This window comes from Plectropomus leopardus, chromosome 3 (genome assembly GCF_026936395.1).
Source record: "Plectropomus leopardus strain MGB_pleo_1.0 chromosome 3, ASM2693639v1, whole genome shotgun sequence".
Classification (NCBI taxonomy): domain Eukaryota; kingdom Metazoa; phylum Chordata; class Actinopteri; order Perciformes; family Serranidae; genus Plectropomus; species Plectropomus leopardus.
This window is the reverse complement of record NC_142178.1, coordinates 22,937,027-22,955,481: the sequence shown is the minus strand read 5'-3', so window position 1 is coordinate 22,955,481 and position 18,455 is coordinate 22,937,027. Positions and strand designations below refer to the sequence as shown.

Below are 18,455 nucleotides of genomic sequence, written 5' to 3'. Positions count from 1 at the left end.
CCCACTGAGCGGTCTCTGTTGTCTGTCAGCTCCAGCGTACATCAGTTATGAGGACATTCTTCTGAAAGGGAAATACTCTTTCCTATGGGGACCCCACTTTAACAAGAGTAATCTGCCCCGCAGTCCTCCTGCCAGCCACAGTGCATCTGCTTTACAAACAAAACAGAGACGGACTTCAGGCCTTTGCTACAATCCAGCCTTTAACCTGACATTTTTGAATAGCCACTAGACACAAGTGGTCAGGCCCCCGATTGTGTAAATAGCCTCTCAGATACAGTAACTGCTGACCCACATCAATAATACTACTGTGCCTCTCTAAATGGCATTTAGTAGTGGCGTCAGATCTCTTAGTTGCATGCCAGTCCTGCAGACGCAAGATGGCATATAACTAAAGGAAACTTATGACACTCTCGTAAACTAATGCCATTTAATTATCCACTCACAAAGTATTTGGCCAATGCTGTGATCGTCATTCATCGGTATTTATGCAACCTAAATTACATAGCCAAACAAAAATACCAAACAACCAAAAAAAAAAACAAAAAAAAACAGCCCTCTCATAGATGTAATTGCTTTTACCACTGGGCCAGCAGTATGCAAATCACTGCCTTGCAATAGCGCTGCTACTCCAGCTCTTTGGACAACGCACAAACAGCTGTGTTGGATCGGGCTCTACACAATTAAGTTGGCCTGTCTGGATCGTCATAAAAAAGAGGGTGCAGAAGTTAAAAAAGGAAGTAAATAGAAGCTGTTATTTTGTTTACTAATCTCTTTACTTCTATAATAATCTGATATTTTTTTTTTATGTTTTCCTGTGCATTTCAGTCTCTCAAAGATTTTCACCATCTGCCGCCTTTGTACAAACTGAGTTTAGTCATTATTTAGGCCTCAATTTGGTATTTGGAGGTGTCTAAAAAAAGCAGCCAGTTATGGCAGCGTTTATGATAAAAGCAGTTAGAATTGAAAATCTGTCTTACAGTACTCTCATCCACATTACATGATAACCTGTTTTTCAGCATAATTTAAATCCAGACATTTAAATTTTATACTTTATAACAAGGTGGCACGACGGTGCAGTGGACTGTTGCCTCACGGCAAGAGGGCCTCTCTGTGTGACGTATGCATGTTCTCCCCGTGTCGGCATGGGCTGTCTCTCCGGGTTCTGCGACTTCCTCTCACAATCCAAAGACATGCAGATTAGGTCAATAACTGGTGAGTCTAAATTGGCTGTAGGTGTTAATGCGAGTATGAATGGTCGTCTGTCTCTATGTGATAGTCTGGCCTGTTCGCCTCTCGCCTGATGTCAGCTGGAATAGGCTCCAGCCCCGCGACCCTTAACAGGATAAGTGGTTAAAGCTAATTCATATCCTATTATATACTGGTTCCCAACCTTTTTCCTTGAGGGACCTCATATCTGTGATTGAGTAAACTCTCCAACCCAGACTAAGTGATGCATATAATGGATATTTCATATTATTTTCGATGCATAACAAAAAAAGAAAAACTGATATACTGTTTAATAAATGCAAATAGTAAACACAATAATTCCAGAAAATTTGTGTGAGCTAAGCCATTTTGATGAATTTTGAGCAAATTGTTTTCTGAGTTTCTTGAGTTATAATATTCCTGATATGTTGGGACTTTTGTATAAAATTCTCTGTCTGTATGTTTTTTAAAAATGCTAAATACTTTTTCAACAAATTTAGTATTCTTTTCTCCCTGACTCTTAACCGTTGTTCTATTTCTTCTTTGCTTTTTTTTTTTTTAGTCCAGGTCTTTGCTGTGCCTTTATCCCCTGAGATTTATGTATTTATTTATTTTTAGTTTATAATATTTTTTAAAAAGATATTATTTAACTAATGTTTAAAGGTAAGTCCTGTTCAGATGAACAATTTGTTTTTGTAAAGGAGACCTGGCCAAGACAGCAGTATCAGAAATCTAAACTTTAAGAAAAAAAAATTAATTTGGTTGTCTTTACAGAAATGAAGGAAATTCTGAGATAATTAGCTACTGTAAATTTTAAGAAAGTTTTCTCATGCCCTTTAAAATTAAGAAGGCTTGCGACCCCTTATGAAGCTTTGGCAACCCACAGTGGAGATTGAGACCACCAGGTTAGGAACAACTCGTCTATATAATATATAGATAGTTAACTGAGGCAGCTCAGTTGGTAGAGCAGGCGCCCCATGTACAGAGGCTACATCCTTGCTGCAGCGGCCGCAGGTTCGATTCCGAACTCGGCCCTTTGCTGCATGCCATCCCCTCACTCTCCTTCTTTCACGCTTAAGCTGCCCTATGCCCAATGAAGGCAAAAAGCCAAAATAAATAAAACAAAAAATCAAAAAACAAACAAACTAGAGGTTCAAAAGACATTTGACTTTGTTCCAAATGAAATAAATCAAAGAGCACTTGCTGCTGACTGTTTTCAGGCCACAGGGTTACAGTAGAAATATGCCCACTTCTTGTGCCCTCTTTCTCATCAAAGCAGCATTTTTAGTCTATTTAGCCATTGCTTGAATGTCTTTTCAAAGTTTAAACTCATGCTTTGAAGGAAAACAACATGGAGTAATTCCACTTAACTCTTTATATTACTATTAAACTTAAATGTTTTTAAGATGCTCATCATACAAAAAACATCATAAATTCACTTTTTCCCGTAACTACTTTGTATATATTTTTTATGTATAGAGCAAGTGCATGTTACATTTGCATTTACGGCACATTAAAAGCCACACTAAGACTTTAAAAAATCCAATATTGACATCAAAGAGTATCGCCACAACACTCTGTTCTGCTCTATCTTTAATAAACCCATCATCAGTGAAGGCGCTGATAAAGCCCATCAGATTGGCACTGCTTATTTGGTTGAACACAAAAGGTGTAACCCAGTGACTGCACTGGATCCTTTTTGCATTGATGTCAAAGAACAAAGGTATCACCGGGGAGCAGGAAGAGATGGAGGTCAGATTATATCCACTGAGGAGCCATCAGGCCGGCAGGTCAGCCCGGGCCAGGGGAACTGAGGGCACAGAGGAAGTAGTGTGTGCATGTGTGAGTGAGTTATAGCATCATATGTGCACCAAACTTACAGCACACCTTTAATAAGAGGCTTCTTGTGTAGGCTAAATGTGGTGAGTACTGTGTGTTGCAGTGCTGAAATATTTAGTCAATAATGTGACTAGTCATTTCAAGAAGAAAGGAAATAATCAATAGCAAGTCAAATAAGTATTTAAGTCTTTTATCAAGCAAAAATACCAAATATTTGCTATACCTTTCCACATGTACAGACTTGCTGTGTTTACCTATTTTTAGTTATTATTGGAATTTTAAGTCATTTGTGTTTTGGACTCTAAGTCAGACAAAACAAGCAATTTGGAGTTGTCAACTTAGCTTCAGGAAAAGGGTAAGCGGCATGTTTTCTTATTTCTATTATTTTCTATGATTAATACTTTACCAGTAACTTGTGTTTTTAGAAAATTAAAGAATCTTTAGTTGCAGCCCATATGTATTGTAAACCCTTGTGTCTGTTTTTAAAGCAGTACAAATGTAAAATGCACACACACACATACCGTAACACAAAATGTATCTAGGTTGTGTAAGAGAGACCCTTCCTCAGGCTGCGTTCTCCAACCTAAATACCTGTTAGCAACGTGGGCCACACTCATACTGTGAGCTGTGCCGACTTAGTTTTGACCTAATGCTGCACACCTGACTTTCTATACCACTTCTAAGGAAAATGCGCGCCCATGCATGTGTGCACGGTTACTGTGCGCCTGTGATTGTGCTTATATGACTGTTGTATGCAGTTTCTGATCAAAGAAGCTCTGATGTGAGACATGTGTTGTGGAGATCGAGGCAGCGCTGCTAAATGGCTTCACTCCAGCCGTTGTTACATGAGCCGCTCACACACAACCTGAAGCATTCACTCCAGCACGGGAGGGAGGCCTTTATTCTCTCGGCCCCGAGCATAGAGAGATGTGATTGGATGGCGGAGCTGCCAGTCAAAACAGAAACAGCACAAGACGTGTCCTCAGATGACCTCTCCCACAGCGGCGGTACCGAAGAATAGGTTTTTTAGATTGACACGAGCACCATGGAAACCACGACCCAGTCACATCGCAGAACACAGTGGGGCCATAACAAGGTTGTCTCTGTAAACCTCTTAGTTAAATAAGAGAACAGTAAAAACAGCTAGTAAGCTAAAAGCAGGGCCTAGTATTATTACAAAGCGCAGACATGCCAAGCCACTGATGACATGTGAATAATAAGCTAGCGTTCAACTCTTCAAATGTGCTCCACATGGAGCCGTTTATTGAGTGCAGCTGTCTTGTATCAACAAACTAGTCTTTAGTGGAGTGGATGAATGAGAGAAGCACATATGAATGCATTCAGCTATTTCCACATTTCATTAGTGATGATAGCACATATTTAGGAACTGTTGTTTTGTGTCAGAAGGCATTTTTCCTGCAGCGCAGGATAAATGTTTACACCGTGGAATCCATTCATTTCAGTAGAGCCTATAAATTGGCTGCATGTTTGCATGTGACAGTTGAGTCAACTGTAGCTTTATAAAAGTTATTATGCCTCTTCTACGTTTGTTTATGTGACAGTAAATAAAATGTATGAGTGTTAAGAGCTGCCATACTATTTAGGATAAACTGGATGACTTGTGGTGAATAGTAGAGCGGGTAGATGAATGTTTCTTTGAAATAAATGTAAATGCTTAAAGAATGAATTGAGGGAATTTTGAAAAGCTCCCAGTCAGTACTCGGCTCATAATTTAGTATTTCTATATGTTTCCTGGGACCATGGCTAAAAACGTCACTGCACAGTTGGCTGTGCCTTCTGGTCGATGTGACAAAAATTAAATGAATATTTGTCCTCTTGAGAAGGACTGTAAGTGCACAGATTTGGACAGTAAAAGGCCCATGTGGCCAATAGATATTCCAAACAGATGGTCTAAATGTAAATCTAAAATGTAGACTTCAAAGAATAACCATGCCAAGCTCCGGTAATGTAAAATAAAGCTACCTAACTTTGACTCGTCTGACTTGGATAAAGGGGGGAACCAGACCCTCCACAGTCAGGATTTCATCTGATTTGTTGATGACTCCAGAATGCTAACTAGCTCTGTAGTAAAGGGCTGTGAGCCAGTTAGTCGTCTAATGAGCTACAGACGACTGAAAAGTTTTGTCCCCCGAGGCAGGCAGTGCCAAAAGAAATTAAGCATGGGCTGGATTATTCCCCCTCTACAGATGCCCACTCTCTGCAGTCTTCTTTTATATCTCACACGCCAAGTCTGAGTTTTTAACTTTGAGAGAAGAGAGGAGGAGAAGGAGGAGGAAATACTGCGAGAGGGGAGGAGTAAAACGTCTTCTCACGTCCTAACTTACACCTCTCCAGTGCTCACTGCTGACACATCGTTTTCCATCGCTCTCCCCGTTTCTTACTCCCTCTCTTGGCTCCTCCTCTCTTTATCTCTCTGTCTGCGTCTGACTTTTTCTTTGTCCTTCCTCCCCGCCTCCTCCTCCCTCGCTGTATCTGTTTCACTGTCCTCTATCTCTCTTCACTTTGCAAAATCCTTCTCTCACTATTTTCATCCTTTGCCTCCCTCCACCTTACCTCTCTCTTTCCACCTCAGCAGCAGCTGTGGAAGGGTCAGGTAAGGCAACAGCTCGCTTTGCACATCAGAAGGGCACACACGTCGCACGCAACCTTGGTGACATCACACCACTGTACGTGGTGCCTTTATTACGCTGTTGTAGTTTGCACAGTTGCAGTTGTTTGGCATAACTAAGAGGAAACTCCAGTCAGAGAGATGCTCATAGATAAGAGTGCTGTATTAGATTTAAAGGGCATCATATAATCAATGAGTCAATTTCCGTTTAAATATAATTCATATGAGAGACAAATAGGGTTTCAGTGGTGTAATCACAGCGGCTATAGAAATCTCAGCACTTCAGCGCCTCACCTGACTAACGCTCTCACACAAAGTCAGATCTCTAACATCTGCTGCCGGCTCTCTGCCGGCCACGCTTGAAGCGAGAACAATGGCATGTCTGATTCGATAACCCCTGACACATAATGTGGTTTCAGGTCGCCGTAATGATGGTGTGTAAATATCATCAAATTAAGGAATGATTTGATTGGGAATGAGTGCAATTCCTCCAACGGTCAGGAAAACACCTAGAGGGCCTGATAGCTGACAGGCAGGCTTGTTTGCTTGTTTTTTTTTTTTTCTCCCTGCCTGCACTGGCTCTGTAAGAGTGTGTTTTGCATTCAAACACTCATCTTAATGAGTGAGGCCAACGCCTCAGGCAACAGGCACAAAATGAAAAGCACATTATGGCTGTTGCTGATTTTTTCCTGAGCTAAATATAACATAAAGGGCTGCTGCAGGAAAATTACCTACTGAATGTTTTTTTCTTTTTTTCCCCCCTTGATGTGCCACTCTACTTGGTCACAGTCTATAAATGTACTGTACCAAATATGTTTTTTGGTCATTTTAATTATCTTTTAGAAGAAAAAAAAAATGTACAAGGTCCGGTGAGCTCAAACCGTAGTTGGTGCATTAAACAGTGTAGTGGAAATAAAACTAGAATTCTCAATTAGTTAATAATTCTTGCAAAAATGATCAGCGCTGCATGCTGCCCAAACAAAAAGAACAAGCTGTTTCACGTCTGCTTCATCTGACTGAGCTGTTCAAACTGTTCTATCAGGAAAAAGTGATTATCTCAAAATGTGCGAAAATTGCTGAGTTATTGTATTTGCACACATTTTCTCATTAACATTTCCCAGTTGGAAAAGCCGTAAGCTTGTTGCACTTTTGTTTTTTCTTAAGATTATTTTCTTGGCTTTTGCCTTTATTTGATAGGACAGGTTCAGCGTGAAAAGGGGAGAGAGGGGATGACATGCAGCAAAGGGCTGCAGGCTGGGGTTGAACCTGCAGCCGCTGCAGTAAGGACACAGCTTCTTTACATCAGGTGCCCACTCTGCCAGGTGACCTCCGGGGCGACCCGCATGTAGCACAAATTTAAACATATTTGCTATAAAGCACCACCCACCAAGCACTTATAATTAACTGGTGAATTTCCTGAACAGTAACAGCATTATACCACCAAGTAGCTTTCTCCTCTTACATTCATACAAGTATAAGGGTTACAGTTTAAACATGTCACTGTCCTCTTAACGATAAAAAAGAGATGTTTTTTTTCTTTTTAAAATGTCAGTAGAAGAAAACAACTATGGCTAAGAGTTAAATACAGCAACAAAAGAACACAAATGAAAGATTGCATGATTAAAATATTACAGGAAAAACTGGCTCCACACCTACCTTCTGTCTTGAACAATTAAGAGCGTGCATTTTTAGCACAAAGACATCCATTGTGTTATAACTTAATGCCATTATTGTGTAAAACTTGCAGCATTTCTCTATTTAGTGTGTTTGATGTGCATTTCTTTGTGCTGCCTATGTGTTGTCAAATTGGCAATTGTAATTTTTAATTGGCTTGTTTTGCTAAAGCATTCACATTATGTCAACGTTGTGACAATATTTATTTTTATTTGCTTGTGTTTTCTTAAAGATTTACCGTCCAGGTTTTTCCTAAAAAAAATAAACAAACCCAAAACAATATATAGACACATACAGAACTAATCCCTCTCAATCATCACTTATGACCCACTTCAAGTGTGTGTATTTTTCTGCCGTGACTCTTCTTCTGCCTGTATTTTCTTTTTTTTTTCTGATTGCAATGTTGACGTGTATCCCTTGGCACTTAGGTGAGGTCTGGGTTTTATAAAAAGGTACCAATCAGATGCCAGACCATAAGCAACAGACCACACAAATACAGGGAAGTGAAATGCCAAAGGAGAGTGAATCTGGAATTGGATTTAACTTTCATTTTAGCTGGTGAGTGTGTTTACAAACAGCGACCAACATCCTTCATAGTTCTACCTTTAAGTTGTAGTTTGTTAACCTCTCTCAGACATCCCAGAAAAGACCTACATCTTGTATGAACACGAGTCAATGCCATACCTTCCACAGCTCTTTTGAAGAAGACTTTGCAGCTTCCACATGTCACGACACCATAGTGGCATCCTGATGCCTCGTCTCCACAAACCAGGCACACTTTGGCCGTTGAGGACGGTTGTCTCAGTGGCGAGCTGAAAGGACACAAACACACACATACACAAGAGTTTTCAGACTAGACATAAATCACCAAAGAATTTTCAAAAGTCAACAACAAAGCCGGGGCAGTCTGTCCCCTTCCTTACAGTGTTATTGCCTGATACACATTGTGAAACATTCTTGGGTTTTATGACCCACCGTACAGTAGCAGCACAATGTGGCTAGCCATAAAGATGTCTGCCAGCCAAGAGAAGAGGGCTTTGCACTCATGTGATTTATAACTTCACCAGACTTACAGAGATGACAGTGACAGATTTATAGAGGAGATTATTTAAATTCAATAAGCAGAGAGACACAGAGCAGGATGTCAAATTTAAGTAGGATCCAAAATACTTGTCCTGTTCTCTGGCATTAAAAGTCTGATGTATTGGAAAACAATAATGCAAACCGTGATGGATCAAGTATTTGACTGTGTAGTGGTGTAAACTGTGTAATTAGTTCAGGGTCAGAAATCAAAGGGGAGATTTTTACAGACATAGCATGTCATGTTGTCGTTATTTACTCCGAGCAACAACCGACAGGCAATGGCGTACATGACAGTGTGCTGCAATTCTGATCCAAGGCATTGTTTACTTTGGCATCATTTACAGCTTTCACTACTGACTGATTTCTACAATTGCATGAACATTGAAGCTCAGCATGTACAATGTGTTCTTTTTACTCTGTCATGCAGCACTAAATGGCAGAATTAGTCACAGTCAGTTACAGTTAACCTCTCCCTGCAAATGAACCCATGTGGGTCGTGGTAATATGTGCCAAAGGTCAAAAGTAATGACTGATGTGTGTCTAAAGATAATCTATTAACAGAAAAGGCAGTTTACTACTGTGTTTGAAGAACTGACAAAACCCTCACAGTGCACACAAAATAAAAAAATTGTCAGATTTACCTTGATTATTATAAATGCAATAATGATTACTTTAAAAAAAATAAAATAAAGTGCATGCATTTCCCTTTTCACTTGGGCTTACCTCTGATTTGTTTGACCGATTTAAGTACTGTATGACCAGTGAAAGGTACTGGGCTTTTGGCTGATTGGTTGTTTAAACCTCTGATCAGATGCCACTGACTGTACTTTGTCAGTTGATGTTTAGTCAAAACTGCCGTATGAGCAAATTTAGGTTGGTAAGATATTCATAATGTCACTGATAAATTCTGTTTATTAATACAGATTGAAGAGCAGCTGTACAGTGTCAGTATTAGCGCTCATCTCATATATCAGTGGGAAATTATCATCGACAATATAGCTTCCCCTGATACTGCATATCAGTATTGACATATGCCTCGGCCAATAAATAACAAGAAATTGCCGTACAGAAATTACATGACATAGTTTAGCGCTGGAACAATTAATATAGTAGTTGATAGACAGAAAATTAATTTGCAACTATTTTGATCATTGATCAGTGATTTTAGCTCTTGCATTGTTTATATAAGAGCCCCAAAAAGTCATTTTTAAGTTTATTTATTAAACTATAAAATTTGTTGTCACAATTATATTGATAGCTAAAATTATGGTAACATTATAAAAAAAGTGTGTTTATGTTTGGCATTTATGAAAAAGAATATTTTTGATTTAGATATTTTAAAACTTGAATTTTGGCATTGACACCAAAAATCCAGTATGCATTAGACTTTAGTCAGTATACTATATCTAGATTTGATGCTAAGCCATTTATTAAGTCTTTTAAGCATTTATGTTCAATGCATATATCCAGGGACATTAAGATTGAGTCTATTTCTCAAGCCAGGCTCTGCTAAATGGAGATGTAAGGCAAAAGATAGAGGGAGGGCGACAGGCAGATTTAGATTTTGAACAGGCCACCCAGTGCTGGGCGGTATGAAACATGACATGGTTTCATCAGTTTGCAGAGCAAGCAATACTCTATGGATGAGGCTCCGTGCGTGCACGAGGCTGAATGATGTGAGTGAAATTGGAATGGGCCCATTATATTAGGGTATGCTACTTATTCATGCTACTTATTAATGGAATGACACTGAATCAGTTGGCTCTCACATGTGATAAAAAATTCAACACACATTTACATTTTGAGTAGATTAAAAGCTTCCTGCATTTAAGGTTACGTGTGGGTCTACACAAAATGAGGATATACTGTATAATTTTCGATAAAACGTTTCCCTTCATGTGCGCTCACACGCACACACACACACACACAAAGAACAAGACACGTAGATGGGTACAAAGAGAGAACACCTTGTATCAAAACATTAAAAGTGGCCTCAGCTTCCCCTTCTTTTCTGTTCTAATTACCTCTCTCCCATCTCAATCAATAACATGCAAGGTGATTGTCTGGTTAACATTCTCCTTACATCCTTCATCAGACCAGCTGCCAAGCACTCTCTCTCTCTCTCCGTCTCTCTACCTCACACGCTCTCTCATGCACACACATTTCCTCCAGGGGACTAGCTGGAAAGGGGTACAGCAACAGCACACTCAGATACAATCAGGACCACTGATCTAATTCCCTCTTGTCCATCTACACACACATTCAATTTGTTAGGACGCTTAGAGGAGTCTCTGGTGAGGTGTTTGTCTGACTAGATCTTTCTGGCACGGGGCCCCATGGTTTCAGCTAATGTGAGTGCGAGTGTGTGTATGTGTGCATGCACAAATCCAATCCATGTCAAGATGTGTTTTTCAGCATGTTAATCTGCTGAATATCGCCCCTCCCCATACATCGGCCTTTTCACACCGTTACCAAACACTGTTCGAAGAAAAGCAATCCACGGCGAGAGAAACAGCCTCAGAAAGTTTAAAGTCAAGAACAACACAAGCAGAATTCAAGCCGCCCCTCTAAAGTACGCTTCTAATATGCAGTCAGTGGTCCACCCTTTCATAGTGCCGCACATTAAAACATTGTCGCTGCGTGCCAGGCTGCCTGCCTGCTGGTCTACCAACAAGGTGACTTCCCCTCCCTCAGAGAAGTATATAGGTCATTCACTCTCTCTGCTTATGAAACCAGAGCAGACGGGCCAGGCTGCAGTGACTGTGCACCAACGGCTGCCAGTAGCCCAAAACTAAACACAAGCTACCCGACGTTCCCAAATCGGGCTGTTTGAGCAGAGACGCTAGCCTACAGTTTGTCATGTGCAAGAATAATAATGGAAGGAGCTTGAGAGAATAAGAGAATGACGTGCAACAAAGGTCTCCAGTCAGAATCAAAATTAGGATGTTGTGGTTGAGTGGTGCGTGCCTTTGACCACCAGACCACAACGACACGACAAATACATTTCCTTTTTGTTCAGCTTGTCATTTTCAGAGCTTAAAATATTCTGAGGTTGTAATTTTTGTCTGTTTCAGTGAAGGTTTAAATGATGATGTACCACTGGAAGCAACGTTGTTGTGAAGGCCGGCAGTTCAGACCGTTAATTCCTGCATGCAAGACCTCGTGTCAACCTTCATCTCATGCTGAAAACACAAAGCCAGAAAACAGGAGAAGCAAATTTGCAGAGAACACGTTAACTTACTAGATGTGTATTTTAGGCAACTACAGCATATCACACAACAAATGTTCTGCTTAATCCTTAAAGACAAGACATTTTTTCTTTTTTTGAGAAAAAAATCTTAAATAATCCATCACAATATCGCGGAAATAATGTTCACAAAAGTTCTGCAGTTGTGTTCAGGCTACTTCTGTGAACTGGGCCTTTTTTTCTTGACCCCTGTCTTCTCTATTTCTGGGTACAATCTCAGACTAACTCAATGGGACTGACTGCACGGATCAAAGGTCTCATTCTTCGCTCCAGTTGTTGCTTTTTTCTCTTCCTACAGAAACCCCAGGGCAGCGGTTTCATTGTTTTCAGTGTCCTTTCATCTTTAAAGATAACACACAAAGCTAACAACTGATTTAGTTGCTGTTTATTTCCCATGAGGATACAGATGAGTGTGCGAGTGCACAGCGCCTGTTTCTTCCCACCAAAATGTGCAAGCAGAAATTTGTATCTCTCGCTAACGCTCGTTGCCCTCTTCGCTGCTTCTCAGACCGACACGCTGCTTAAGATATTAATGAAACGACAAAAGAAAATAAATGTGAGAGCTTGAAACCAGACGAAGCCCACTGTGCCCACTAAAATGTGTGAGGACCAAACCACAGGACAGATGTTTGGGCTCAAAATTGGCCTCATGCTTTTTCTACAAGTAATTCGGATGTCACACTGGGAGCATTCTCCAAATGGTTCACATTTCTCCACCCTCTCTCAGCTGTGGAAGGAATGCTAAATCAGCAACACCAGAAACGACCGCCAGAGATTCATCAGAATCTGGAAATATTGCACTTGATAATCACAGGGGTCATTTAAAGCAATCTTCCTCTTCCCTTTTTTTTTTTTTTTTTAAGATAGTTTTTCTCAAGTCGGAGTTGGTAATCGACATTACTCATAAAAGAGTCAATATGGGTCACAAGAAAAGGTCAGAAGTCATGCGAGCTTGCCATAACTAGAACAATTAGTTTCCATAGAAACCAAGCATGAAGTTGAGGAAAATGACAAATTAGAGATACAAGGGAAGTCATGGGGGCCTGTGGTTATTCTGAGGTTATCAAGATAACATCATTATGGGTGAATAATGGGCCGTGAGATGGCTATATGATGGAGGACCCACGTGGTGAGAATGAACCCTGTGACCCACATAAGTACATTAGCATGGCAGAGTCAGTAAACAAGCAGCTGAGCCACAGACAGAGTTCTGTTGTATAGAAAAACAATGTCCTCCTCATGCATGTTACACGGTCAATCACAAACACATACACACTCCTGCACTGTACTGTACTGTATTTACACTGCTGTGGATCCGGCCGCCCACTGTAAAGATAAATTTGTGTGTGTGTGTGTTTGAGCAGACACACCGACTCGCTCATTCTAGAGGCTGTTATCACACGGATAGTTCAGACAAGTACCACAGCCTCCCTGAACCTACCCCTCATGAAAGAGAAGCATCCTTGACTCTGCAAAAAAAAAAAAAAAAAAAGCACAGCTTTCACGGTACAGTACGTCTCTACAGTCTGGCCCTACAATATTTATGTAATACACACCTTGGCATGCTGAAAAACCTTAAGCTAGGCCTGTTCAAAGAATATTTATGTAACACACAACTTGGCATGTTGGAAAAAGGTAAAGGTAGATTGGTTTAAACAAGCGGAGGGAGATGAAGAGGGAGAGGAAGAGAAAGAGAGGACAAAATGGCTTACATAACCATGAGCAGACAGTATAAACATTAGGTTGACACCCACTCACCGCCTCTCAAAGGGAGAGAGGTCTTATGGGTAGTGTTAGAGAGCCACCAGGGATTTATTTTTCCTGGTGAAGGTGACCCTGGCATTGGGCAGAGTACCTGAGCATACAGAAATATGAGATTTCCTCTTTGTCGGGCTTGTGTTACACTTCTGTTAAGGTTACAGTATAATCTACTCTGAGTGGCTGCCTCTCATTGTTAAGAAAAGAACCAAAACCTTCAAGTGTTATTTATGGGGGTCATTTTCTGTTTTCAAAATCATAATTGTGCTATTTTTCTCGTAAAACAGGGGAGACTGGGGTTGATTGACGCACAGATATTTCCTGGTCCTTAGAAAGTCGCAGAAAGATAAATTTAACATCAAAATAATTTTCATTTTTTGTAATACTAGCATTTTAACATTGAGCCAAATGATAGAAAATGACCTAATATTATAAGAAACTTAGTTATTAATACCTCAGACCTTAACTTTTCATTAGCTGCTGGTTAGAACATCTAAAGGCTCATTTATATTTCCTTTACGTATGAAAATAGATAACGTCCATTTCAAATGTCACTGTTCTCATACTTCCATGCTTCATCTATGTTAGCACAGATGCCACCAAAAAATGGCAGGCGGTGTCAAAAGGTTTCAACAAGAACAAACAAAGGGGACAGCAGAGAAGGTTGTAATAATGGTCCTTTAAATGGAGGCAGCATTGTAATTTTACCTCATAGTACTAAATATTATTATGTAGTACTCGTACGGTTGTGTCTTGCTTGAGCTACGCTACACTGCCTCCACGATCTCTGGTGGTATTGCTCAGCTTTGTTCATAACTAAGCTCTCAGAAAATGTGCACAAATACGGATGAAATTACCACAGAGTACAGACAGAAAGCTCTGTCTATCTCTGTCTCCCTACGTAAGGTTGAGCATTAATGATCACTAAGATTGATTATGCCAGTGAAATATGTAAAAGAGTAAAAAGTGTGCAAACCAACCCTGGTCTTCCCTTCAATAGATACAGACTTGAAATAGAGGGTAAATGAGGTGATTTCACTATCAAATAAAAAGCATTTCATCGCAGAAATGGCAAATTTACTTTCTGAGGGAATCTGGTATCCCGGCTGTGATTGCATTCCCTGTTTTAATTTCCAAGCTGTTGTGTTGTCTTCCCTCCAAGGCTTATGCCTACAAACTTTAAGTGACCTTCTCCATAACAGCAAATCATGATTATCTGTCTCCTATAAATCCACTGTTTTGAGTGTAAACAAAGAAATGAGACAAGTCAAAGAAATGCACTCACTCACTCTGTAGGAGGTTGATAGAGGCTTTGTCTATGGGCGGAAACAGACAAGAGTATCTCATGATCTACACGCAGTATCCAGTTTGTACTCAACATGTCTGAAGCTGTGCCTGACTTCAAATTCCATAAACCAAATCCACAGCCGCTCTTCACCTCTTTCACCTTTTCTTTAGTGTGCAACCACAGGGTCTCATGGACACGGTGGGTAGGTTTAGGGCAGCAGGAGTGTAACTCAGCTACTTTTTAACTAACCAGAACTGTTTGACCATTTTTACTTCACCTAATTACTGTCACACACAGTGAATGAAATTAATCACCTGAGATATTTTGGCTAAGTTGCAAAGCATGCAGGCATGAATCTCAGGGAGATGTGGCAGGGTGTTATTATCTGGTGGGAAGGATTATAGTGGCTGGAAACTCCCGTAATTCATGCCTGTCGAGGGCAGCGAGGGACCGATCACATCCATGCAGCATAAAATTAGGCATGGGATGCCACTGAGTGCCCAGAGCTACGTTCATAGTTTCTGTGTAGCACAACATACTTAAACTGTGTGTGAATGCTAACATGCTGTTAATGAATTCTGTTATGCAAGTTTTTTTTTTACTTTTCAAACTGCACATAAAAACTTAAGGGCAACTGTATTAAAATTTTTTTTTTTTTTTTTTTTTGCATAATGCGGCAACAAGCAAAATAAACAGTTCCTATATACAGTTTATGGGGTCAACACACCCACTCGTTTGTTTCTGACCATATGCATTGCACAGGATTCATTTACACACAAAGCATGAACCAGGCCAAAGATCTCCAATACTGCTAGGAACTCAATTTAGATGGATCTTGCATCTGAGCCTTAGAAATAATGTATCTGTACAAGGCTGAGAAGGCGTGTAAAGAGGTGTAAATCCCACACACATTAACTTGGGTACCTCAAAAATGTTCTCCATTTAGAGAAACATTTTACCGAGCTAGAAATGGACAAAACACCTGTAAAATGTAGTGTAATGCAAAACAACAACCCAAAAAATTGCATGTAACTTGGAAATATTGCACTACAAAATGACACAATTTACTATGCTTAATTCATCTCCATGAAAACAATCCTGCTATTCATTTTTGCAGCTCTGTAGCAGCCTCGACTGATCTATTCAGCAAGTCCTGCAGCGCTGTTTTGATTGGCTGTGACAAAAGTGTCTTTACTGCCTTAAAGCAGTTAGGTTCTCATGTGCTCCTCACACTGATCTGTTACTGATCCCCAAAGTTTCTGTTTTTAGCACCAAGTTTCCAAGATCTTTTTTGCTGCAGAGAGAAAAAGCCACAAAACAGCTGACATGTTGAGAAATACATTGCTGGGCATCAGGTTGATTTCAAGGCATGGGAAATTGAGAAATAATGCAAACAAGAGGCCAGTGATGAAAACAATGTTCTACACATGAAGAAACATGAAATACCAGCTTGAATCAAATTTTTCTCCTGAACATAAACCTACATGATAACAGCATAAATAAGCACGGTAGTTGGCTTAAATCTAACTAAACACACAGAAAGGAGCCTGTTTTTAACCACCTTTGTGAAACGTGGCTCAAAATTTTCACTAATCTGTCTTACTGCCAGGAACATAAACACAAATGGACCACTTCAAAGCTACGCTGCTAAAACTGGTTTTGTTATTGACCCAAATCCTTTGATTTCAGTGGCATGGATGAACTCTAGACCTGGCCTCCCCTGATGTGGTTTCAACTCTATTTACTGCTTACTCTGCTTTCTCCCTTCGACTCCACGCAATACCTGGCTTCTTAAGAGTGTGTCTCTTTCCAGGTTTTGGTTCTGTTGTCTGTACAGCAGGTGACCTCCAAACTCAGCTTAGAGGCCCTGGGACAAATGAGAAAAACAAATCCCTGGAGAGGGAGATTATCTTAAAGGGATCAGCCCTGACCCGAGCCACCTCCACGCCACATACTCCTTACCTCTGTTCTCCTCTTTCTAGCAAAACTTAGCATGGTCAACTCCTGTTTACCCTGGCCTTGTTAAGTGCAAGAAGGGACAATAGGAGTCAATAGGATTACAGTATACTACAAACTAAACGTTGCCATTTAAATTCTCTTTTTTTGCATTTTTTTTAAAGAACAAAGCTTGTGGGTCCAGAAAAATTAATCATGCCAAAAAATATCTTATTCAAAAGGCGACCTTTTCCTTCCCTCTGTGATTCAAAAAGGCCTCACTCTGAATGTAGGTTAATGTACACTGGCGCTGACACATGTTGCCAGCAACCCTACGCATTAGCTGTCACATGCAATCATCCTCAACACCCACCAGTCATTTACAATTCTGCCGGGACAAACATGGAGGAACGGCAGGTGGGGAGTCCAGCGTGTGCAAAGAGGAAATGCTGCATACACAAACCATAATGCATTAATGTACATACTGAGGAGATAAAGTCAGCCGTGGGGCTGCCAAGTGGATCTGATCCGAGTGTTTATTGTATGTATACTTTTTAGTGGTTCCCAAAAGTCACAGGGTATGAAACCACAACCTCAAGAAGTGGGCTATGCATGAGAGCCAAAGCCAAGTTCCTGGTTGGCTGGGATCCAGGTGGTTAGCACCACGGCAGCACATTCTGCATGTTAGCTCAAGAACTGCTGAGAACTGCTCTCCAGTCAGCCTCTCTATAGTATCTGACAGGTTCAACAGCAGAAGAGCAGCCGTATACCCAGCTAGAAGTCTTGCCTGCACTCAGCCACTTAGTCCAAACTGCTGCTGACAGCATCTATCAGGAGCCAATCAGGTGATCGACGAAAATGTGCCGATGAAACATAAACTGTACAGCTACAGAAATGTGGGTTTTCAGAAGTTTCCTGCATGGTGTTATACATATTTTATTGTTTAAAATAGCACATATGCACATAAACCTTAGTAGCAGGCGGAAAAAGAAGGAAGTTGGTTAAAGCTCCATTTCCATATTCGATGTTTTACAAATATATTTTTATCTTCGAGCGGGGATGATCCATTTGGTCTGTGAATGCATGTGTATCCGCCCGTCCGCAGCTAATCTCTCAAACCACTGGACAAAAACAGCCTAATATTTTGTGTACACATTTAGGACTGTATGTTCAAGGACCTCCTGTGGTTTTGGTGATTCACAGTTGTTGAAAAACCTGTTTTATTGACGGTTTTCTGAATTTTCACTCCTTTTGAATGGGGTTGCAAGTGTTTTTTGGAAATTGGCTCAGCTAAAAACAAGCCTTACTGTCCATTTCAGACGTCCGTTGTAAGTTTAGACTTATTTTGAACCATAGCATCTGCAAAATAATTGCATACCTAATATGTTATGATCCACTTAAATAAGGTATGATACCAGATGAATCGGTCCCCAGTTTTGTCAACTTCACCGCCGTCTTGACGGTAAGGGAGCTGGGAGGAACAATTCCACCAGCTGTAGCTGTGGCAAGCTTTTCTTCTGTCCGCTGCATGTCATCATACAGAAGAGTTTTAGAGGCAAAGTGTTTTGCTTTCCTGATTTTGTAGACTTACAGATTTTTTGACTTGGTCATTTTTCTTTGATATTTGTGATTCTACCCTAAAAAAATAAGCAGTAAGTTGTGAATGACATGGATCAGTGATTTGTGGCTGTGTTATAAAAGATACATTCATTCTCATCATTATCTATATACTATATAATATCTGTATTTCACACACAGTACCTGTTAGCAGTAAACATTGCTCTGCTCTGCGCAAT

The 18,455-nt window shown here is 40.3% G+C and overlaps 1 protein-coding gene across 1 annotated transcript in view; it reads right to left on the bottom strand.

Moving 5' to 3' along the window:
• Positions 1 to 18,455, bottom strand: part of nr3c2 (nuclear receptor subfamily 3, group C, member 2) — a 97,389-nt gene that overhangs the window by 34,765 nt on the left and 44,169 nt on the right. The window contains exon 3 of the mRNA XM_042484494.2: positions 8,033 to 8,160. Coding sequence (XP_042340428.1) covers positions 8,033 to 8,160 — 128 coding nt within the window. The remainder of the gene's footprint in view (positions 1 to 8,032; positions 8,161 to 18,455) is intronic.